This window comes from Cryptomeria japonica, chromosome 11 (genome assembly GCF_030272615.1).
Source record: "Cryptomeria japonica chromosome 11, Sugi_1.0, whole genome shotgun sequence".
Classification (NCBI taxonomy): Eukaryota; Viridiplantae; Streptophyta; class Pinopsida; order Cupressales; family Cupressaceae; genus Cryptomeria; species Cryptomeria japonica.
Window position 1 is genome coordinate 167,923,632 of NC_081415.1, and position 23,738 is coordinate 167,947,369.

The 23,738-nt window shown below is 33.8% G+C and overlaps 1 protein-coding gene across 1 annotated transcript; it reads left to right on the plus strand.

Moving 5' to 3' along the window:
- The first annotated feature begins 6,971 nt into the window (after positions 1-6,971).
- Positions 6,972-8,615, plus strand: LOC131036928 (LRR receptor-like serine/threonine-protein kinase RGI1). The gene has a single exon (XM_057968938.2). The coding sequence runs from the start codon at positions 6,972-6,974 to the stop codon at positions 8,613-8,615; it is 1,644 nt and encodes a 547-aa protein (XP_057824921.2).
- The last annotated feature ends 15,123 nt before the right edge of the window (positions 8,616-23,738 follow it).

Below are 23,738 nucleotides of genomic sequence, written 5' to 3' on the forward strand. Positions count from 1 at the left end.
ATGGCGATCCCAATTTACAATAAAAATTATTATTGATCGTTCAATTGTATATAAATCATTTCAGTACATTCGATCTCCTATTTTATTTCATTAACTGTTCTATTTTCATTTCATTTCGAATTCATTTGCAAAAAATAAACATTATTTTCCTAATTAAATAATTATGGAAAAATAGGGTTCATGACATCCTTCCCCTTTTAAAAGAGACATCGTCTCTATGTCTTTATTATTCTATCAATAAGCACAAACTTTTTCAACATCATAAACATTAACCACACATTATGGTCTCAATCAAATATAGCAATAATAGTATCATCTATACTATCCAAATTTACAACATGCAAATCAAATCAGAGTATTCAAGTATTTCATGCATCAAGCAAATACTACTCTAAGAAAACAAAAGATGAATATGATAGTCAATCATCGCATCATCCTCCCAAATAGCACTATCATCAGAATATCGGTCCCACTTGATCCAATACTGAGTGAAATCTCTACTAAGTAGTCTTAACACTACTCTGATCAAGAATTTAGATGTGCTCCACTAGCACTATTCCTAGATCCTATATCCATAAGCATCTGGATTCATACTTCCAGCACATCGAAGGGTCCCACATATCTTGGTACCAACTTTGATGATTTCTTCAATAAAATAAAGCTCTTATGAGGCTTCTCTCTCAAAAGAATTTCTTCTTTAGTAATAATTATCTGAGAGTCTTGTTTCTATTATCATATCTTTTCTTGTCTGTCGACTATCTCTTTCAATATATTCTTGATCAATTTCATTTGCTTATTCGTTTCTTTTAGGCATATTAGAACCAATGATGATCCTATCTTTATTCTATCCCAACTGACAAATGTTTGTCATTTCTATCGTAAACATCATAATGGGTATCATGTTTTGTTTTTTTAAAGTGTATGTAAAGATCTTGTTGTATGCCAACTCAGTCCAAAGGCAAATATTTCTTCCATTCGTATTTCTAATTCATGAGATACATGAAAATGAATTTTCCACAACCTGATTAACTCTTTCTATTTTTCCATTCGGCCATCTACGTAAAGATGTCATGCTGATTTAATTTAGTTCCCAAGATATATTCAATATTGTCCAATTCCAAAATGTCATCCAAACATTCCTATTTGATATTTCTATTTTTGAAACTCTATGCATTTGATAAGTTGAATGAGTAAATGTCTTTGCAAGTTTTAATGATTCATCTTTATATATATCCAAGTACAAAATATGCAAACTCTGTCAATCTGTTGACAATAACCAACAATGATGTCATGCTTGTTCTTTCTCAAAAGCAATCCTTGAATAAATTTCATATTGATTTTCAACCATCTATACTTAGGTTTGATATAAAAGTCCTATTATACGATCTTTCTCAACTTTCAATTGCTAAACATTGTGTTACATACCCAACTATCTTTTCCAAAGTTCTTAGGTTCGTCACATCTTTATCAACAATCTCTAGATTAACTAGATATTTCCAAATGTTTTAAATATGGTGAAATATTTACTTCCTCAAGTTTCTGCTTCTAAGTGAGTACATCCTTCATTGACGTTCTTAATTACCCTCCAGTTCTTTTCTCAAATCTATCAAATCTATGATCCAAAGCATCTACTTTCAAAACCTCAATTATGTTTTTCTTCCAAGGCAATTTTGCATCTATTGCTATCTCAAATTTGACTTCATGGTAGATAAAATTTCCTTGATCTATGAGAACCCATCATTTGACTTCCTTTTATTTCCAACTATTCCAACCAACTCAATCTATTTCATACCTTAAACTTCTATCAATCCATAAGATTTCCAAATTACTATGTATGCTCTTAATCGACAAACGACAAGGCAACCATGATGACAAAAAATTTCCTAACATCATAACATATGTTATTCAACTACTAACACAACCTTATACTCAATTATCTCAAATGTGTTTTTATGCCAAAGGCCATATATTCTTGAATGTTTAAGACTCAAAAACCTATTTTAGCAAAAGGCATCTTTCATGGTCACACGATCTCGAAGGTAAAAACTAAGTAAGATCTCATATAATTGATGAACTAATTTGAATTTGTCTATCTACTAAATATGTATATAAAATTTATTTTCCTTTACAAGGCCTATTCTCTTATTCCACACATCGAATTTACTCAAACTAAAATTACACAACACATAGTATTATTGCCCTAACTAACACAATACCTAGGCTTGATACACTCTCTTGGACATACCATCAGGGGTTCACTATGATCATGATAAGGACAAAATGCAATATGAAACCAAAAGATAACTATTCCAAAAAAAAACAATGATCAAATAATTCATCAATAAACCCAATAAAGCATCAAGCATCAAACTGAATACATATCAAATGTATTGTGTATCAGTTGTAATAAATCAAGCATCTCAAGCATCTTGGTTCTAATAACAACCATCACTTGTATATCAATAAAATCCCAACTCTTTGTCAATAAACTATGATCCTACGAATGTGTCCATTAAGTATGTCATTCTAGGAGATACTCTTTCTCCATCTATCTGGACACCATGTTGATTTTGCAAAAGCAACTTTACTTATCGATTGTTCATAAATGATATCACCCAATTTTATATTTCTTCTCATGGAGTCAATGGGGTACATCCTTTCAACTCATCTGAACTAAACCTATAGTTGACTCAATAGGGAGATGCTCATATAGATATTCTCCGTCTATCTCCTCAATAGGATAGTCCAACTATTCTTGTCTCCCAAAGGAATGGTAGATGAGATTTTCATTATCCTACTCAGCGTGCTTAGCTATTTCTTCTTTCTTGGTTTAGGAGTTGATTCCTTTCTTCTTTCATCGTAGAAGTAAACAACTGCCTTTCTCGACCTTATAATTCTCATCTTGAATATCCTGAATTCATTTCATAGTTGGAGGAAAAATTTTCTTCCTTAATCAACCATCCTCCTTCTTCTAGGTTGTTGTCATCAATTAACCTTGAAAAGGCTCTATGCTCCTTTATTTGCAAATTTCATGCGTTAAATATCTAATAGCGAGTTTGTCAAGCACATGACTTCATTCATGAAGTGGACTCATAGGCCCTAGAGTTATAAACCGTGCTCTGATACCAAAATGTAAAGACGTAAATTGAGCTAACTTCAATAATGAGCTGAAATACTCTTTATTCTTAAATAAACTCATAAATCAGTTACTAAGTCTATTTCATTCCACTTTTACATCCATTGTTTCATTTGAACATTCCATTAAGATCATAAAAAACACAAAATTTTTGTAAAGGATAAAGATTCTTTATTCCATAAATCGATAAAACTAGTGTCTCAATCATACAATACTTAGGCATTTCAAGTTGTCATAAGTTCAATAACAAAATAATACAAAGTGAAGGGTGAGATGTGTCCATTGATCTGCAACCCAAGCTATCACCAATGCAATCTTTAGCATGAAGATGAGAACAAGATTTAGGTGCTTTTTCCGCCCAACTTTGAAGCTTACGCTTCCTCAGAATTCTTGGTCAATCAAGAATACCCAACCCTACACGAATTGTTTTAACCAAAGAATTCAAAAGGAAAGAGGGAATCTGGTGTGTGCCTAGATGATACAAGCATTTTCATTTTTCTAATTCATTCTAAGAAACAAGCATTCACTATCATCAAGGATATGGTAGAGAGCATAAAATAAAGAATTCCATCTATTTCTATGGATAATTCAAATAATTACTTGGCCAAGTATAATGCCATGCACAGCAAAATAGATAGTTGGAAAAAGCAACTATTCTCTCTATAATCCACATTCGGCACCCGTCCTGGAAGGTAACTTTCTATACACAAGCCTATCCATAGCTTGGTTCCCACAAACAAGAATACAATCTTTCAACTAATTCATATGTATCATCTTTCCTATCACTTTCATAAATTTAACACTATTTCTTACTTTCTCATAAATAAATACAATCTTTCATAATTTTAAAAGGAAATATAATTTCATCAACATCATTTGAATAAATACAAGTAAGAAGACAATATTTTGCCTTTCAATTCTAGCTTCCTATTTCTTGTAAGATAAAATACAATGCTAAAGAAGACAATCTTTCATTAAATAGAAATTGAAATAATCAATCTTTTATTACTACAAATCCAAACTGACAGGAAACAATCTTTCATGGATAAACAAATATTCATCTGAAAGAAAACAATCTTTCCCTTCTATCTTTCAAGCAGTTTAAAGACAGGAATTAAATATTAAGAAGGTGTAACACATGTATGTATCTTTACATAGAATTTGAATAGAATGAGCACACATTCTTTATTTCAATTATCAATTTATTAACGTGCATTCCATTTCTTATGGTTTAGTATTATAAGTTTATATCGTCTAAACTCTCTATATTCCCATGTGTTATGGTTCATTTACCTCTTTTATCAAACACCACTATTTAATAAATCATAATCCTAATATCTCATTTTCTTCATAATTCAATTCTAGAGTTTCTCTTTCTATCCTCTGACTCTATTTCTAGAGGATTGGGTGAACTAATTCTAATATTTTTACTAAGTTTTATCAACAAAATTTCATAAAATATATCATTAATGTCTCTATTTGCATGATCATAATTTAAACAATTAAAATTGATTCATTTTGCGACTCTAAATCTTCCATTAGAATATTTCATAATTCTAAAACTTGATCAATCTTTATCTCTTAATCAAAACATACTAGATTGAGCCTACCTCAAGAAATGCAATCCAGGTCTATTATGATCCTTGATAACTTCAAATTGTCAGCAATACATCTAGATTCCAATGCTTTCCTTCTCGGCACTCTTCTATCTCACGAGCTCTCTATTACTAAGTCTTATCCTTTGCATATTCTTAGAATTTCTCTAATAATAATAAAATAACTATCACTTAATCAAGATTCCTAACCCCTAAGTTCGACGCTACATCGAAGATGATCATCATTGATCTCTTACGACATATTCGTAATCACGTCTAAATCTCATCTGCTCTTCTCTTCCACATTCCATTTTCTAATCCTTCGTTGATCTATCTTTTCCTCTTCCATCTCTATTCTTCTATTCTATTCTTTCCTCTTGAGTCTACCGTCCTTCCTTGGATGTGAATGAATCTCCCCTTTCTTCCTTCCTCCCCACCTCTATTTATCCTAAAATTCCCTATGACTTCTCCCCACTAATAGGCTCGATGATGGTGATTGATAAGGAGTCTTACTTGACTTTATCTCAACTCTTAATTAAACTAATCATTTATCCTATCCTCTAGTCTACATGTCTGGAAGTTTTTGCAGTTTGGAACGCATTAATCGACTATGCATCTCTTCCCATCGTTGGATTTCCTATCTTCATGGCACATGTGCCTTCTAACTCATCTCCCTCTGTAGTTATAAGCCAAAAATCATGGTAGATTGTTCATAAAGATGGAAGGGTCGGCAAGTTACAAACAACTATCAAACACTTAAGTGTTTGTCATGGGAGAGATTATAGTTCTCGCTGCCAAGTTGCCTTCTCTTATACCACGTATGCCTCACATTTAACTTACCTCTCGGTGTCCCTTCCTACATAGTCGTTGTATATTGGAACATGGAGAAATTTTGAATTTAAATGGGTGAGCCACATATAATAAAGGGAGGAGTAATATGATGTTACGTTGGGTGATTTGTCTTTCCCAAGTCTCGGTGGCTTCCCAATATCTCGCCCTGCTCATCGATTCCTGCATGCAAGATGGATGTTACGTGGAATAGCCCTCGTGGTTTTCTACTTGCTATGTGGAGCATGCTTCATTGAAAGGGAGGAGGGTCGACTACATAAACCGGTTTCCCTGTGGTTTGAGAGGAATATATGCCAAGTCAACCAGCTACATCGGCTTGACTATCGGCTTGACTATCAACTCTTCTAACAGTCGTTATCTAAAAGGAACCGCCAGCCTTTTCATAATATGATTATATATACTATACATGACTTATTTTATTTTATATGTTATATTAAGGAAAACCTAGTAAAATAAGATATATATATATATATATATATATATATATATATATATATATATATATATATATTACATGTTCAATTTATTAAATCTAAGGTAAAAAGTATATTAAATATGATATATATAGTTCTAATTTATATACATGCGTATTCATACACATATTATTTCAAATTGACAAGATTTTCTAATGATAATTTAATCACTTAAGCATTATTTACAATAATTACACATAATTGACAGTTGCCCTCGTGTATATAATATTTATATATATATATGTTCAAACGATCAAGTCACAACTATCGAACTAACATGCATATGAAATTCATATATTTGTAAACACACCAATCATTAATGAAATCACATCTACTTATTCCAAGATATTAACTCATCCTTTGTACACAATGTTAAGTCGCTAGATCACTTAACTCTTTTTCTTCCAAATATCAAACTACTTATCACTCATATAGACGAAATAAACGTAACAATTATCATTTACTCATAACATTTCATTAATTCAAAATCATGCATCGATGAAATCACAATTGTGCAAACATAACTTTTCTATTGTAGTGTGTAAGATTCCCCTAGTCTACTGAAGTCAATAGTTAAAAACAACTCTACCTGAGTCATGTTCTTGCCTTTGACTTCGTTCACCTGTTACTGCATCATTTGCACTCGATAATTTATTAGCAATGACGATCCCAATTTACAATAAAAATTATTACTGATCATTCAATTGTATATAAATCATTTCAGTACATTCGATCTCCTATTTTATTTCATTAACTGTTCTATTTTCATTTCATTTCCAATTCATTTGTAAAAAATAAACATTATTTTCCTAATTAAATAATTATGGAAAAATAGGGTTCATGACAAGAAGAGAATTTACTCAGATCTTCTTGAGCTCTGGCTTTACATCCTTGATCAATAGCACCCAGTTCAACAAGATGCATCCTCTGTTTGGAACGTGTTTTAGTCTGTTTCTTTTTCTATTGCCTTGTACCTGCAAAATTACTGATGAGCAAAGTCTCATAGAGTTCAAGAAGTTCATCACTCTAGATCCTCTGAATTCCATAGCCAATTGGGGCCCTACTATTCACTTCTGCAATTGGACTGGAGTTACTTGTGATTCAACAGGCAACAGCGTACAATTGCTTGAGCTGGGAGATATGGAATTAGGGGGTTCCATGTCTACTTCAATTGGTAATCTCTCATTCCTCACACAACTTGATCTACATAACAACAGTTTTGTAGGCCGAATTCCGGAGGAAACAGGCAGACTTCAACGCCTAAAGGTTCTTTATCTTTACACCAATCTATTGGACGGCTCCATTCCAAAGAATTTGATTTCCTGCAAGGAGTTACAAGAATTGTTACTCTCTGACAACCAGTTTACTGGAACAATTACTCCAGAGCTAAGTATGCTTACAAATCTCCAAGACCTTTCGCTCGGCTCCAACAATATTTCTGGTAAAATCCCTTCCTCCTTAGGAAATCTCTCTTACCTAGAATCATTTTATATAGCAGATACCGGCCTTGAAGGTCACATTCCACCTGAATTAGGAAAGCTATCCAGCTTGATCTCTTTTCTGTTGTTTGAGAATCCTCGTTTAACAGGCCCTATTCCCTCGTCAATCTCAAACAATTCAGGCTTAGTAGAACTCGGTCTTTATAGCAAAAACTTGACTAGCACTATCCCACCTGAATTGGGCAAGCTCTCTCGCCTTAGAGTTCTATATAAATGGGACAATCAACTGAAAGGCACCATCCCACCCACAATTGCCGACTGTACACAACTGATTGACCTGGATTTGGAGCTCAATCATCTCAGTGGAGAAGTACCATTGGTGCTGAGCAGGCTTTCACATCTGCGATTCTTGAGCCTTTCATCTAATCAACTAGTCAGCGGGAGCACTGTCACCATCCCCATTCTTAAGGCCCTCCAGAATTGCACTAGCCTCAATAAAATATGGATTGATCAAAATCATTTGACTGGATACTTGCCAGAGCAGCTCCCCACAAATCTCTCTCTTTTGGTACTAGATGGTAATAAGATAACAGGAAGTATACCTTCATTTATTGCCAACATAACCAATTTGGGAGATCTTTATTTGTCTTCCAATCTCCTTACAGGCAACATCCCATCTTCTCTTAGAAGCCTTCATAAGTTGCAAAGACTTTTGTTGGACAACAACAAGCTAGAAGGAAACATACCCACTGAGATTGGAGAAATGAAAAGCCTTGGAGAGCTATCACTGAGCCATAATATGCTTTCTGGAGGAATCCCTGTTACAATTGGTCGGCTTCAACAGTTAACGCATCTTGTGCTTAACCACAACCGATTCCCCGGGAACGTCCCTGCAAGTTTGGGAAAATGTTACAATTTGCAATTGCTAGACCTCTCCAACAATCAGTTCACAGGACGTATCCCCGATGAAGTGGCCAGTCTTGCTAATTTACAGTTCTATTTCAATTTGTCCAGAAACTCATTTCAGGGATCTCTGCCTCTGGAAATCGAAAAGATGATTCATGTTCAAGCTATTGATGTTTCAGCTAACAGGTTAAAAGGTAAAATTCCAGCCTCAGAATGATGAAGGATATAGGAGAGAATGAAATAAATCAATGCCTCATTCCTCTCCTATTTATTGGGTTGGAATGTTCGAAGGAGTCCCCTAGTGAAAGACCCACAGCTAGAGAGGTGGCAGGTGTATTCAAAACAATCAGGAAGACACACTTTGATGTTAAAAATTAAGTTTTAGATGTTAGTCTTAAGTTAATTATGCTGGTTCTAAAATAAGTTTTACATGTTAGTTATGCTGGTCCTAAAATAAGTTTTCGATGTGTGCTATGTTAGCTATGCTGGTTGTAATAAACTGATTTTAACAATTGAGTCCTGTCCGCAATTAAAATTATGTCAGTTGTATTCGTTATATTAGTTGTGAAAATCTTTGACGAGTTTAAAACAATTCACAATGTTCTTGTCCAATAAAAAGGACGATTAAGTTATACAAAGTAGGAGTACATAATGGTAGCCCAGAATGATACATAACAGCTATAGAGGTCAGTTGCTCTTGCAACACACAAGATCGTGCATTCTTGCCATCATTAAATACAATTGATGTATGCCATACACTTTTTTCAATTGAAGATAAATAATTATAAGAATGGGTTTTGTGTATTCATGAGGCCGTGAAAGCAATTTTGTTTGTTATCTCCAAAATCTAGGGCAACTCCAAATGAAGCCTCTACACCAGATCTTATGATAGGATTAATGGCATCATAGAAAGTTTGGTTCGCATTGCCCAGCCTGTTAGAGGCATTTAATAATATAATTGAACTCGTGTAATTGAGGAGGCACTTCATTTATTTTTAGTCTATGTTTATGCAGATGAACGTAAGATCTGGATGAATATAATGTCATTAATGATGCAACAATTTGTCAATGTCAATGTTGTTGGGTATATGAAGCCCAACAGTCACATGGCTGTTTGTCTTCCTCAAAAGACTCTTCATTTCATATTTGATGTGTTTATATAAATCACTGTGTTCAGCCCATATATGATGTATTGTGTAATTGGATATTGGTTAATAAGAATTCTCCCTGCGTTTCTGGTGGACGTAGCCACTTAGTGGTGAACCACGTTAATCTTGTGTCTTGAGTTCTTTGTTGTGTCTATTATTCTTTCTTCTATTTTCTGTTCATTATTATGTGTTTTCTCTGCTCATTTTTAAACTAACAATTGGTATCAGAGCTATGGTGAAATGTTGAGCAGAGATGGGATCTGATTGGATAGTTGATCTAGAGTTGGGTGTTTTTATGTTAACAATAAATAGGCTAAAGTTTCAGATGATGAGGCCGAATTAGTTGATGAAGCCGAATCAGTCATCAAAAAATTTCTTGGTAGTCTAGACTAGGTAGAGAGTGATGTCCAAGTGGAGGATGAAACCAAACATCATTGGTGGCATGGCTGGAAAAAGCAGGAGACTTTGGCTGAAGAAGAAGAGGGTTTGTTGTATTCGTTGTTTGAAGAAGAGACTGGTTTGTTTCCCTTCCAAGATGAGGAGGACGCCTCCCAGGATGAGGAGGATGTAGTCTCAAATCTAGTGAATGAGGATGACCCTAAAGAAGAACAGGTAGATTGTAGAAGTGCTGATTTATTGTTGCAGATTGCAGTAGTGGAGGTAGAGTGGAATGCATTGATTGCAGGTACTACACAAGTTTCTGCACAAAATACAATAAATTCATTCAGTGAGGCAACCATGAGAATTGGGAGTGATGTTTGTAAGCTATTCACACCTGTACAGTTGTTTATATTTGGGTATTAAAATCTGATAATGGTGATCCTCTAGATAATCTATTACGGGGGACCACAAAAGCAAGAGACTTTGATGGAGGAGTGTATTATGCATCTGCAGATAGTAGTGTTCCTGATTATGGATTACTAGATGAAGTAGTTAGAGAATATGTTTTTAACTCTGATCTGACTTGGAGAAGATTAATTCGCACTGTTCATGAATAGAGTTTGGTGATATTAAAATCTTCTCAAGAGCTGGTTGTAGTATGAGCCTTGGAATGGAGATGCAGGGAATGTTACAGGCTATGCCGGTTGGACTTCACGGGGGAGATTGTTGGGTATATGAAGCCCAATAGTCACATGGCTATTTGTCTTCCCTTGAAGACTCTTCATTTCATATTTGATATGTTTATATAAATGGTTGTGTGCAGCCCATATATGATGTATTGTGTAATTGGATATTAGTTAATAAGAATTCTCCTTGTGTTTCTGGTGGACGTAGCCACTTAGTGGTGAACCACGTTAATATTGTGTCTTGAGTTCTTTGTTATGTCTATTATTCTTTCTGCTGTTTTTTGTTCATTATTATGTGTTTTCTTTGCTCATTTTTAAACTAACAAATGTCACATTTAAATTTAGTCAAGATTCAATTTCAAACAACTAAATAGATTGGCAGAAGCACTCTGTTTGGAATGTGTAGTTTTGAAGTTTAATAAACCATTCAAGTTTTTTTCTTTTTCTTTTTGTGCAGTAGTTCATTAAAAGAAGTCAAGAAAATATTCCAAAACAACAATTAATTATAAAGTGAGTTTTATTTTGTTGCCACGTCAATTAATGACAAACAATCAGTACAAAACTCCCCCTAAATTTGTACTTCCTCTTGAACTAAGAGGATTTAGCCACCACCATCAGCTTCTATATTAGATATTCAAATGTCTCTTTCACAAGAAATTATGCAATGATGTCAACAATTTTCTCCTCTATTTAAACATACTGTATCTTTTCTCTCAAAAAATGATACTAAGTTAATATTTTCTTTGTCATTGAATCTATTATTGGATTCTATGAAATGTTAATAGCAGTTGTATTATCACAAAGAATAGGAATGGCCTCTTAAAATTCAATCTTTACTCATGAATGATACTTGAGTGCAACAAGAAACCATTACAACATACTCTGCATCTGCTATAGATAAGGATAGTGAATTTTACTTTTTGCTCAACCATGATAGAAAGACTATTACAATGAAAGAATGCCCTGTTGCTTGTACTCTTCCAATAATCCACACATCTATCACAATGAAAGAATGCCTTGTTGCTTGTACTCTTCCAATAATCTACATTTGTGCTCTTAAGATACCATAGTCTGAAAACTAATGTAGCTTTCAAATATCTAAATATACTTTTTACTTCTTTTACACAAGTTTAGCTAGGTTCTACTTGAAACCTTTTCACCATTCCTACTACTTGCATTATATCTAGTACCTACCAAACAACAAACTTCCAATCACATATCTATATGAAGTCTAATTATGTGGGGCATACTCATCGTCTTTAATCAATTTACACATTGTAACATAGGTATACTCACTAGTTTGTAGTACTCCATCATTAATTTGTTCAAAATTTCTTTCACTTACTTAGTTTGTGATACGAATATATCTTTATCTAACTGAGTGACTTGTAAACCAAGAAAGAATGATAACTCAACAAGCATTGGAATCTCAATTTCTTTTTGAATTATATCTCTAAATGCTATGCACATTTTACAAAAGTTGCTTCCAAAATGATGTTATCAATATAAATAACAACAACTAATAATTTATTACCTTTATCTTTAATGTATAGGTTGCTATCGACACTAATTTTCTTGAAGCACAATTACTTGTCTAAACTTTAATAACATGCACTTGGAACTTGCTTGAGTCCACAAAGGGTTATCTTCAATTTGAATACAAAATTTTTATTCTTAGTTAACTAAAAAAATTATGCTTGCTTAATGTATACATCTTCTTCTAACTCTCCATTCAAGATTGTTGAATTGACATCCATTTGACATACCTTAAAGTTATTGAGTGCTAATAATACTAAAAGAATATGGATTGCCTCTAATCTTTCTTTTGAAGCAAGCATCTCTTCAAATTCAATGCCTTCCAATTGAGCATAATCTTTTCATACAAATTTGTCTTCATTTCTTTAAATGTAACATCTACTCCCAAATATCCTTATATAGTTAGTTTCAATATCACTATCTTTTAACTAGGTAATATTGTTTATTGTGAAGCAAGGGGCAATTTACTAGGCATGGTATTAAGATGAATGAGAGATAACATACTTTAGAGAAACATGAACTGATTTGAGGAGATATGAATTCTATTATCAATAATTATATTTCATATTTCATTCATTAAATAAGTGAAGATTCTACTTACAATCAATGGATTTTGTACTATATACACATATAACCAATTATTATAGAGCATGAATAGTTAAACTATTTTAAATTAGACACACATGAGACATGTTAAGCTCACACAAAGTGATACTTGTAGGGAAGATAAACCCAACACTACCTCACTTAACTAGCGCTCCGGTGAGCCATAGAGATGAAAACAAAAAAAAGAAAGAAAAGGATAGCTAACGTAGCCATACAAATAGAAATTACCAAAAAATGAAGAACCTAGAATGATTAAAAAAAAAGAGTATCAAAACAAAAAGCTATTGAAACATAGATATTACCATCAATAGCATAAGGTGCCAACCTCAAACACAAAAAGTGCCATAGAGAAATTTACATGTTGCACTGTTGTCTGTATAACTAGAGAACAAAACACCAAAAAATAGCTTTGTGCTTCTTGAACCTATTTTCCACCCACATACACTCAAATGTGGGAGAATTATTGGGGCTATATAGGGACTTTCCATAGTCAAACCCTCGTTTTGATTTTTCTACCTCCACAAAAAGCTAGATAGATTGAACAAAATGATAAAATAGATGATGTAATAGAAAGAACCCCACTTAATGGAGGAAAACCCCTATTACAAAATATAGAGTGATAGATAGATTAAATGCAACTACATAATAGATCCACTTATATATTTGGTAAATTAGATAATATCACAATATAATAAATACAAGAGATAAGAGAGAAGAAGAGCATTATACTGTTGAGACACCTCTTTTGAGATAGTAGTGTGATTGTCCTTTGAGAGAAGACCAAGCAATTGAAAGATTATGTTTATTTTGATAGAGATTCACTATATATGTGAGAGAAAGAGAGAAAGAGTGAGTGTTCTTGCAAAATGAGGGAGAAAGAAGAGCTTTGTTTCTTGGGATAGCTAGGAGTGACCATTTTGAATGTGCATCAATTGAGGTCTAATGTGGAATATGCTCATTTAAATCTAAGATAATCTTGGGACATTATCATTTCACACAGATGTCTAGGCATTTATTTCCTATCTAACCAAGTTAATTAAAAATTTGGACTAGTAATAGTTAATGCTACTTCATCTTTAAGATTCATTATGTTAATGTTTATATCAGATTTGAATATAGGATCTTTTAAATATTATTAATGCAATTTCCACTTCTTATATCAATATAAGGATTCCTTTATATATCAATTAATTTAACATGAACTACTTTACAATGATCAATTAAAATTGATATTACTCTTATTGAAATTCTACATGAAAATAGAATCAATTAATATATTAAATTTTCAATAGCAAATGGCCTGCAATATTCAGGAAGGCAGTCAATACTATTTTTGCACTGCAATTATTCTATACATCCACAATATGATTGTCTCCCTCCTTATATAAGGAGAGATACATCACTTCGTAGAGACATGCCTTTGTAGAGGCATGGCTCTACGTAAATCATGTCCACGTAGACACATGTCTCTACGGAGACATGTTTCTCAGTCGTGTAAGAACACAACGATACATAATGTAAAGCAGTCGATAATTATTGGTAAGTAATTTGCATTTGTTACATTGTTAATATGATTTGCTAAATACACATAATATGATTGATAGTAAATATCGTTAAGCATATGATTAAATATTATTTGATATAATCAAATTAATTATATGTGTATATTTAATAATGTATAGTTATATGTTATTAAATATATACATATGATTAATTCATAATCATATTTCAAGATTAATATTTAAGCAAGAATCTAATTAATACATAATGCAAATAATAGATTAATACTTGTAGAGGATAGATATGAAATGAATAAGGCCGATAGGCCAATTAAGCAATTTCTTTCATCGATTAGAATTATCTGACCGAAGATACAAAATATTACCACTCCCTCTTAGTTCGGGAGGATTAATTCTCTCTAGAACATAGTAGATCAAATAATATCACCTCACCATGATATCTAAAAGATATGACATGTACACAAATATCAAGTTACATGATATTTTCCATGACTATCATAAATATATATATATCCATAGACTATGATATGTTCACTAGCATCACGTCACATGAGAAATATCATAGGGATATCCATGAATATTATGTCACATAATATCCACCATGATTATCTCAACTATTATGGTTATCCATTGATATCAAGTTTCATGATACCCACCATAATATCTATAGAGATGCTAACTATCATGACATGTTAATAGATATCAAGTCTCATGATATCTAGCATGATAGTGATGTTAAATATTGCAAATTCTTCCCTTTACAATATCAACCATATACAAGTGTTCATTTTGAAAAATCCTCATTTTTAAAAAATGTTCATAGGGCCCAAGTAGTAATGGCACTAGTACATTTGGGGATCAATTCTGATGGCCGCTTGTCGGAATCTTGACTCTTTTTCGTTGGACTACTAACAAACGTAGTCATTGAAAACTTGTTCTCTGATAATCTGACGGTGCTCGTCAATATAAAAATTCAGATGGAAACCATTAGGTCTCCATCAGTGTATGTCTTACCGATAGCCTCATCAGCTATTGGCAAGACCAAATGTTCCCTTTTCCACTAGTGTAAGTCCTGTTGATGTACCATCCCAACGACACCTGAGATATCAGGTCTCCATCGACAGGACTTACACCAGCAATGAAGGGAACATTTGGTCTTCCCAATAGCTGATGAGGCTATTGATAAGACATACACTGATGGAGATTTCAGGTCTCCATTTGTGTATGTCTTATCGATGGCCTCATCGGCTATCGACAAGATCAAATGTTCCCTTTGTCGCTAGTGTAAGTCCTTCCAATGGATCTCATCAGCATGTGCTACCCTGACTACTCATCTAACGAGAGAATGTCGTCGGGCATACATCATCCTCATTGAATCTTTTCATTTATTTCCATAAGAATATCGACGCCATCCGATGGCAACTAGGAACTATGTACCAACAAGGATTTTGTATGCCAGACGATATAGTCATCGGTGCAAATATAAAGGGTATCATAATTACAATGATTTTTTTATTTTTTTTTAAATAATACCAAAAATCATATAATGACTCTTGAAAGCCAACAATTTCACATCAACCTGTTAATTGTTTTACAGTGTGAGACATGTTTCCGGTCAAAACCCCACACAAATATAACCTATCGGCTAATAATGCGGAAATATTTTGATCAATTCAATCAAATCATTATAACTTGTTAGCTATCCTTATTAACTATGCTCGATATATGGATTTGTCTCTAGGTTTCTATCATGGCTTGTTCTCTATCAAATCTCTTCTATTTGAGATACCTTGAATGCATGCCTACCACTATTTGAAACTTTGATGGTTTATATCCTCTATGTTGCTAACATTGAAAGGCTCCTTTATCAGTATGAATATTGGCTAAGGTGTATGGCTTGTGCAATAAGCATAGGATAGTATTTATATTGATTCGATTCAAAAATTCTTACTCACAATTGTCTTTGCAATAGTGAATGCCCTTATTGTCACATACAATGAGTATGATGGCATTGTTGTCATATTTTAAAAATTATCTCTTATCTAAGTGTTTTCTCATATTCTTTTTCTTATCTTACCACTAACAAACCTTCATCACTATGATTTGCTAACTATCTACACTCGTTGAGAGTTATTTGACCGCTCTTTGTATCATCTATGGATCTAGGGCTTTTGGTTTGACTAGCAACTCCTGGTCTCTAACTTTGTATGACTTATATTGTCACTACTCATTCTCTTCAAGTTGACATCTACATTACTATTGTTATATCGTTCTAGTGATTGAAATCGTTGATATCACAACTATAGTGAGGTTTGACTATGAATGAGGATAGTTCACGACCCTTTTTGTGATAACATTCTTTTAGATCAAAATTTGACCTAGATGATCACCAAATGAGAACTATTGGCTATCATAATCACTATTCATAATGAGTTTTTGTTAGAGAGGTCAAGTATTATATTAACAAATTAATGAACTTACAAGGCTATGTTCTCAATGGGTCTCTTAAATTGTAAAAATTACCAACATTCATGAAGGAAAATGAAAAAATGTCATTATTGAAATGATTACTCAGTGAGATCATCTTAAGATGACTTAAAACACAACCATCATATCCCACAAAAAAAAATACTTGCCAAATACACCTCCAAAGCCTCTAATTACTCAAAAGTTAACACTATCCTCTCGATGTCAAAGGAAATTTAATCATGCGAATTGACCAGTACAATTTGGAGTGCAAAAGAGGGAATGTACCTAACAATATGCTATAATTTTAAGAACAAAGAGACCATGGCACCGAGAGGTTGCAATTGTAGCCTGTGTTGGCCATAATCCTTGTTGCAGCAATAACGAGATGTGATGTAACAGTTATAAAATTTGGATGAACTCAAAAAGACATTTATAAATACAATCTACCCTTTATAATACCAAATTTAAAAAATTGATGCAATGCAAGTCCTTGTATCAATAATGTCTGGCAGATAGTAAAAAACCAAAACAATAAATTTCATATAAAAGTGGTTAGACTTAAAATGGGAAGGAAAATTAAAAAATGCTAAAGAAAAAGTCAACTAATAGAAAAACTTACAAGGATGAGGCATATTCACAACTTTTGTACTTGTGCCACGCATATTAGCAATAAAAACAACTCATAGTGCTAGTGTACATACAAGGCAATATGGGAGTTCATTAAACCCAACAACTTGTGGTGTTGTTATTCGTGTCGGCTTTGATGGACCCTACAATTAAGATTCAATATAAATTATTCAATAATATTAACTATCCAACATAATGATCATCTATCTTCCAAATAATAAATGGTGCATAGGGTAGGGTTTTGGACAGTTCAAGGGAGGGTTTCAAATGATTCTTCTGTGGTCCCTGGCTGGCCCATTTTGGGTTCACAAGGAGATGGCTCGAGATCCCCAGGATCTCTTGGCTATAAAGACAACTAGGGTGATGTGGATTTTGAAAATGGTGGGGACCCAAAAATGGGTTTTCAGGTGGACCCACAGGATTGATCATGGGCTTCTCGAGGTCCTATCACGAGGTTAATGAAATGGTCTTTTTTGACCACATCACCATATGGCATAATAAATATCTTTCTAATGTTCACTCTTTGTAGGATGTTTTGAGTTCTTCTCATATCCTTGTTGGTTCTCATCTTTGGAACAATATTCTCAAGGCTATGGATGTGGCTAGCTAGGGAGCCCACTGAAAGCTTGGGAATGGTAAAAAATCCCATTTTGTGATGATTGTTGGATTGGACATCACTCAATTGCTTCAGATCCTACTCTAGGATCTTTAAAAGATCTTTGTGTGGCTTCTCATGGACCCATGGTGGCTCACTATTGGGAGGGTAAGTAGGTTAATATTCTTGCTATTAATTCTTCTTTTACCCAATTGTAAATTTCTCTAAATTCTTTTGGCTTGGAGGAAATTGTGGAAGATGAACTAATCTGGAAATTCAACCCTAATGGGAAGTTTTTTGTGGCTTCTGTGGATGCCTGTAAGGAACCTTAGGTGTCCTAGTGTTCTAAAGTTTGGATTAAGAACCTTTATCCTAAGGTCAACATGGTTTTTTGGCTCCTCTTTTTTAATAAAATCTTAACTATTGACGATCTTGGTAAGAGGGGCTTTGCTATCCCAAATAGATGCTACTTGTGTTTGAAAGATGTTGAATATGTGGACCATCTGTTCTTACATTTTTCTTACACCTCTGAGATTTGTAATCTGGTCCTTTAGAAATTGGATCTTTGCTGGACCTTATCAAGAATTGTTAAGGAGTTTGTCCACCAATGGAATCTGCCCTCTAAAAATCCCTTCATAAAGAAGATCTGGCTTTCGGTGTTTCCTCGTATGGCATGGGGATTATGGAAAGAACATAACAATCACATCTTCAAGGACACCCATCTACCTTCTGATTTTGTTTTCAAGAAAATTTCTACAGACATCTCTAATAACCTCTTAGTTGTTAGCCCAAATGTTCTCTCTCACAATGGCATCCTTAAGGAGTATGGAGTAAATATTGTCAAGGGATGGAATTTTGGTCATCATATGGTTACCCCTAAAGTCAACCTCATGGACAACATTAGTTGGAACTTTCCTCCCCAAGGTTGGGTCAAAGTCAATTTTGGTGGCGCAGCTAAAGGGAACTCGGGTCAAGCTAGTTTTTGTGGAGTGATACGAGATCACAAGGGCAACTTCATTTCTGCTATTGATATGCCTCTTAGTAAACAAATTAATAATGTTGCTAAAGCTATAGGGGCTTATCACATTCTTAAACTTGCAAAATAGATTTCTTGTAAGCTTTTTTGGGTCGAGGGGGATTCTAAGAATATTATCAATTACCTTAAGGGAAATTCTCTTCAGCTTGGAATGTTGATATTTGGATGAAAAATCCAAAGAAATTATTAAAACGTTTGATAAATGTATGTTCTCTCATATTTCTAGACAAGCCAACATGATTGCTAACTTCCTTACCAACAGGGGAGTGATGTGTAAGACTTAGCTTTGTTGGACCCATGGTGATAGGTTAGACCTTGAAAATGTGATGTATCTACTCCATCAAAAAATTCAGGGGAGTAAATTTAATGATTATTAGTGCTATTATGAATTTACATGTTTTCAGAATTGCCAATACCTCCCATTTTGAGACAGGTGGCCAGAGAGGACACAATAATCGATGTGAATTTATTTTGCATGCTTTGTGGGTGATTTCATACATTTTCTGGTGTATAGCCTTATATTTGAAAATTTTCTATAAGGAAAATTATAGAGAGCTTGAGAAAATGGGTGGTGCCAGAAATAGAATTGGGGCACCTAGCTGTGTGTAGATTAAGAATGAAAAGAAGCTTTGGTGCATTCTAAAAAAAGGTGGGTTTACAAATTACGTTGAGAGGCTTCAAGGATGAAATCAAGGTGTTACCAGGTATTTAAGTAAAAACTAGAAGGATCGCTCGATTATTATTTATGGTCGAAGGGTCCTGGTAGATGAATCCCTTATTGCTCAGGTTACTTGGCTATCTATGGAAGGCATAAAGTATTATAGAGATAGGGTGTACACAGAGCAAGTTGTGCAGGGTTTTCCTATGGAGGAGGAGAACAAATGATGCAGAGTCTCGATATAGGTATAGGATAGGTTCCCCTAATTTAAAAACACACCAAGGACCCTAGAAATAATAGAACACTTCTAGGGATTAAGGAATATCAGTTTGACAAGTCCTACATCCCTGTCTTCCAAACAAAAAAACTACCAATATAAGGCCTCTTTCATTGACCGATACAAGGACCCTATGGTCAACAATGGTTTGGTCCCTTCTCCAATGCAAAAAAAGCTATTTAAGGTTTGATTTGAATTCCCCTAGGTCATTGAGACCTCAATGAATCATTAAATTTAGGTTCCTTCTACCGGTTTGGGTAATTGCTGCAACAAGGCCTACAAAACCTAGTAGCCCTACTAGACCAGTTTTCTACACTTAACTTCTTATTTCCCCAGAATAATAGACAACAAATCCCAGATTTGGATACCCTTTTGGGAGTAAAAAACTTATCCTAAGTGTTCTTATTGGTAGGGAACACAAGAATCCAAACCCTACTTTGGTTAGGAGACTTGTATAGCCCGATTAAGCCTATTTTACAAAGCAGTGTGTAAACACAGACCTTAACTCACCAAAACAAATTAAGGAATAATCTTAGGCCATTCCAAATACATCAATTTATATGTCTTAGGCCATGATCAAACCTTTAACCCCTAATGTGAGACCTGTTTGGTTACACTTGCATGGTGGTCACATGGAGTTGCCCACCTTAATGCATCAAACGCTCACGTCTAACTTGTCCTAATTTACAAAAGGTTGTCAAAATCCTAAAATACATTGGCCATACTTGCATCCCCTCTAAATTCATGAATCACCAATGAAGTATTAGCAAGCTAAGGCCATTTCTTTGCAAAACCCTAGGCAAAATTGTCGAATCTAGAATACTTCCAGAAACTTGCTGGTTTCTTCCTGGTCTTACTGAATTAAGACCTCAGACTTGATGCATATAAAAGGTGATTGGCCACTCTAACACATCCCACTAGTTTCCTAATTCCAAAATGATTGTACAATATGGTATTGTTGGCATTCTACACTCTTATGAGAATAGTTAATGTTGTCATTGATGGCAACCTAATGGTAACCCATTGTAAATCATCTAGCATCCCACCGGTACTTACCAGCATCGGCATTAGACTTCTACATACACTGGCAGGTACTTCACTAATAGTAGCAATAATGCATACCGACACTCAGGTCGACATGGAATAGAATTTTTATTTATTGGTTTGTAATGTAATTATCTTTTGTAAAAGTTGACATGGCATATTGTAAAAGACTCATATATGTATGAGATCTTATAGGTCATTTTGTAAGAGGAGAGAAAAGAAAAGAAAATAAAGAGAGATGATGGAAAATAGGATATAGAATGAAAAGATAGATGAAATTTTATATGAGGTGATTTTGTTTATAGCGAAGGTTATGGTAATAGACTGAGCTTAAACTAGTACTGAACCTGACATAGTTGATGCTGATCTAAAGTAGTACATTGTATTGGATTTGATAATCCATTTTCTAAGTCAGTGAGACTTCCATTTTTGTGATTGAGCAGTGAGCTCTAGGCTACTAGCCTTCCTGCATGTGCAGGCCCCTCATTGTAAGTAATATTTATTCATTGGCCAATGAGTGAATATTGTGGGTCACAAATCCCATAGAGGTTTTTCCCACACCGGGTTTCCTCATTAAACATATTGTGTTATGGTGTGTTCTCTATGTTGTCTCTGTTATTTTTGTTTGCTGCATTAATTCTTTTTAACTGGTAAACTATTTTGGGATGCAAAGTTCTTAATAAGTTTAAATATTATGTTAACCGGTTTGACACTGATTGAGCCCGCCCCCCTCTCAATGTCTTTGGGACTATCATTGATTCTAACAATTGGTATCAGAGCTTGGTCCTCTATTTTCAAAAGTCTAATAGCTTGAGGAAGATTCTGACACTGGTATAGATGGAAAACTTAAGGAAACAATTGGAAGGAGCTCTTGTAGATTATGATGCAAAAAAAGTGAAGAATATCAAACTTGAAGATGATTTAAGGACTACATAGAAATTTAATCTAGGACTTTAGGAGAATCTTAATATAGCTAAGAATAAAAGAACATAACTTCATTGGACAATGCAGAATGATGATGAGAGAACTTGCAAACAAGTTGAGACAAGATAATAGTAATCTAAAAAATGAAATTTAAGATATGACTATGAGGTTATGTAAAGATATTGAAGACAAAAAGAAGAATGAAGAAGACTTGACTAGGAGACTCAATGATGCTGGAAATAAAAATCTAAGACTTACTCTTTAAAATGATATATTGAAGACAAATCTGATTCACATGCAACATGATAAAATTGAGCTTGTGAGACAAAAGGAAATTTTGTAAAATGAGTTGGCTACTACAAATAAACACAAAGAAAAATTCAAGAAAATTTCTGAGGAGATTGATGAAATGCTGAAAAGTCAGAAACCTAATGGAGATACTAATGGACATGGATTTGAAGTTGGAGAAAGTTCTGGTACTGCAATTAATCTAGATCAGAATAAACTGGTAAGACAACCTAATGCTTATAAATTTAATGGTAAATGCTTCAATTGTAACAAATATAGTCATAGAGAAAATTAGTGTCGATTAAAAAACAATCAGAATATTAATGCACCCATCGGTCAATGTTCCAAATGCAACAAAGTAAGCCATAATTCAAAAAATTGTAGAATGAATGTAAAATGCTATGTTTGTGGAAGATATGGACACTTATCTAATCAATATAGAACACAAACCGGCATAGGATATGGAAAAGCTATTCAGAGGAATAATGTAACTTGTTATGCTTGTAACAAGATTGGACATATTTCTAAATTTTGTAGAAGCAAGACTTCAACAACAAATAATAAAGGATCCAATTTGAAATCTATACTGGTAGAATAGAGTAACCCTCAATCGGCAGGAGATTCTTCATTAAACTGAGAATTAACCCTTTGGGGGTATTACAGCGAGTTGAAAATGATGCATATTACCCTCGGTCGATGGTGAGAAGATATATTTCTTCCTTATCAGCATATGTGTTAAGTTTTCACTTAACCAGCGAGTATTTAATGTGAGAGCGCAAAAACAGAGTGAAGGTATTCAAGGAGAAGGCACAAAGTGATTTCTTCAAGCTTTCAAATATTTTTAAGAAACAAAAGGTATTTTTTGATGGCTTCTTCTTCTACTCCCAATTTTATTAAAAACCCTACTATCATGGAAAATGTGAAACGCCCTAGGCCCGTATTCAAGATAATACCCGAAATTGCAAAGTAAGATGACTCTATAGGGGCATTTTCTAAAATTTCTAAAGGAGTAGTTTTTGCAGAAGACCCTAGGATATATATACACTACAATATAGAAGAACTAGGTTCTAAAGAACTGATGAAAATGTATACTAAAGTTATTTGTGATGAGAATGGTGTTGTAAAACCCGAACATAAAATTGTGGAAACTCTAGGTTTAGTGGAGATATTGAACATTTCCCAATTTTTATAGGAAGTAGTGAGAATTGTACTGAGCAGAGAACATGGAGAATTCTTATGGTTAGATTTTGTATGCAAAATAACTTGGCAAGCAATGAGGGCAGTAACTGGTTTACCCTCAACTGACAATAGACCTGATAAATCTAAGAAGATCCCTAACAACAAAGTGATGAGCCTAACCGAAGCAACATTTGATAGTAGATCACTGAGAGTAAATGATATCAAGGATATAAAAGTGAAATTTGTGAGTATGATGCTAGGATACAAGACTACACATACTAACAGATTAAATTCAATTTCTAGTCTGTGTATAAATAGTGCTTATGAGATGGTTAACAAAAATGCAATGATAGATTTATGTGAATG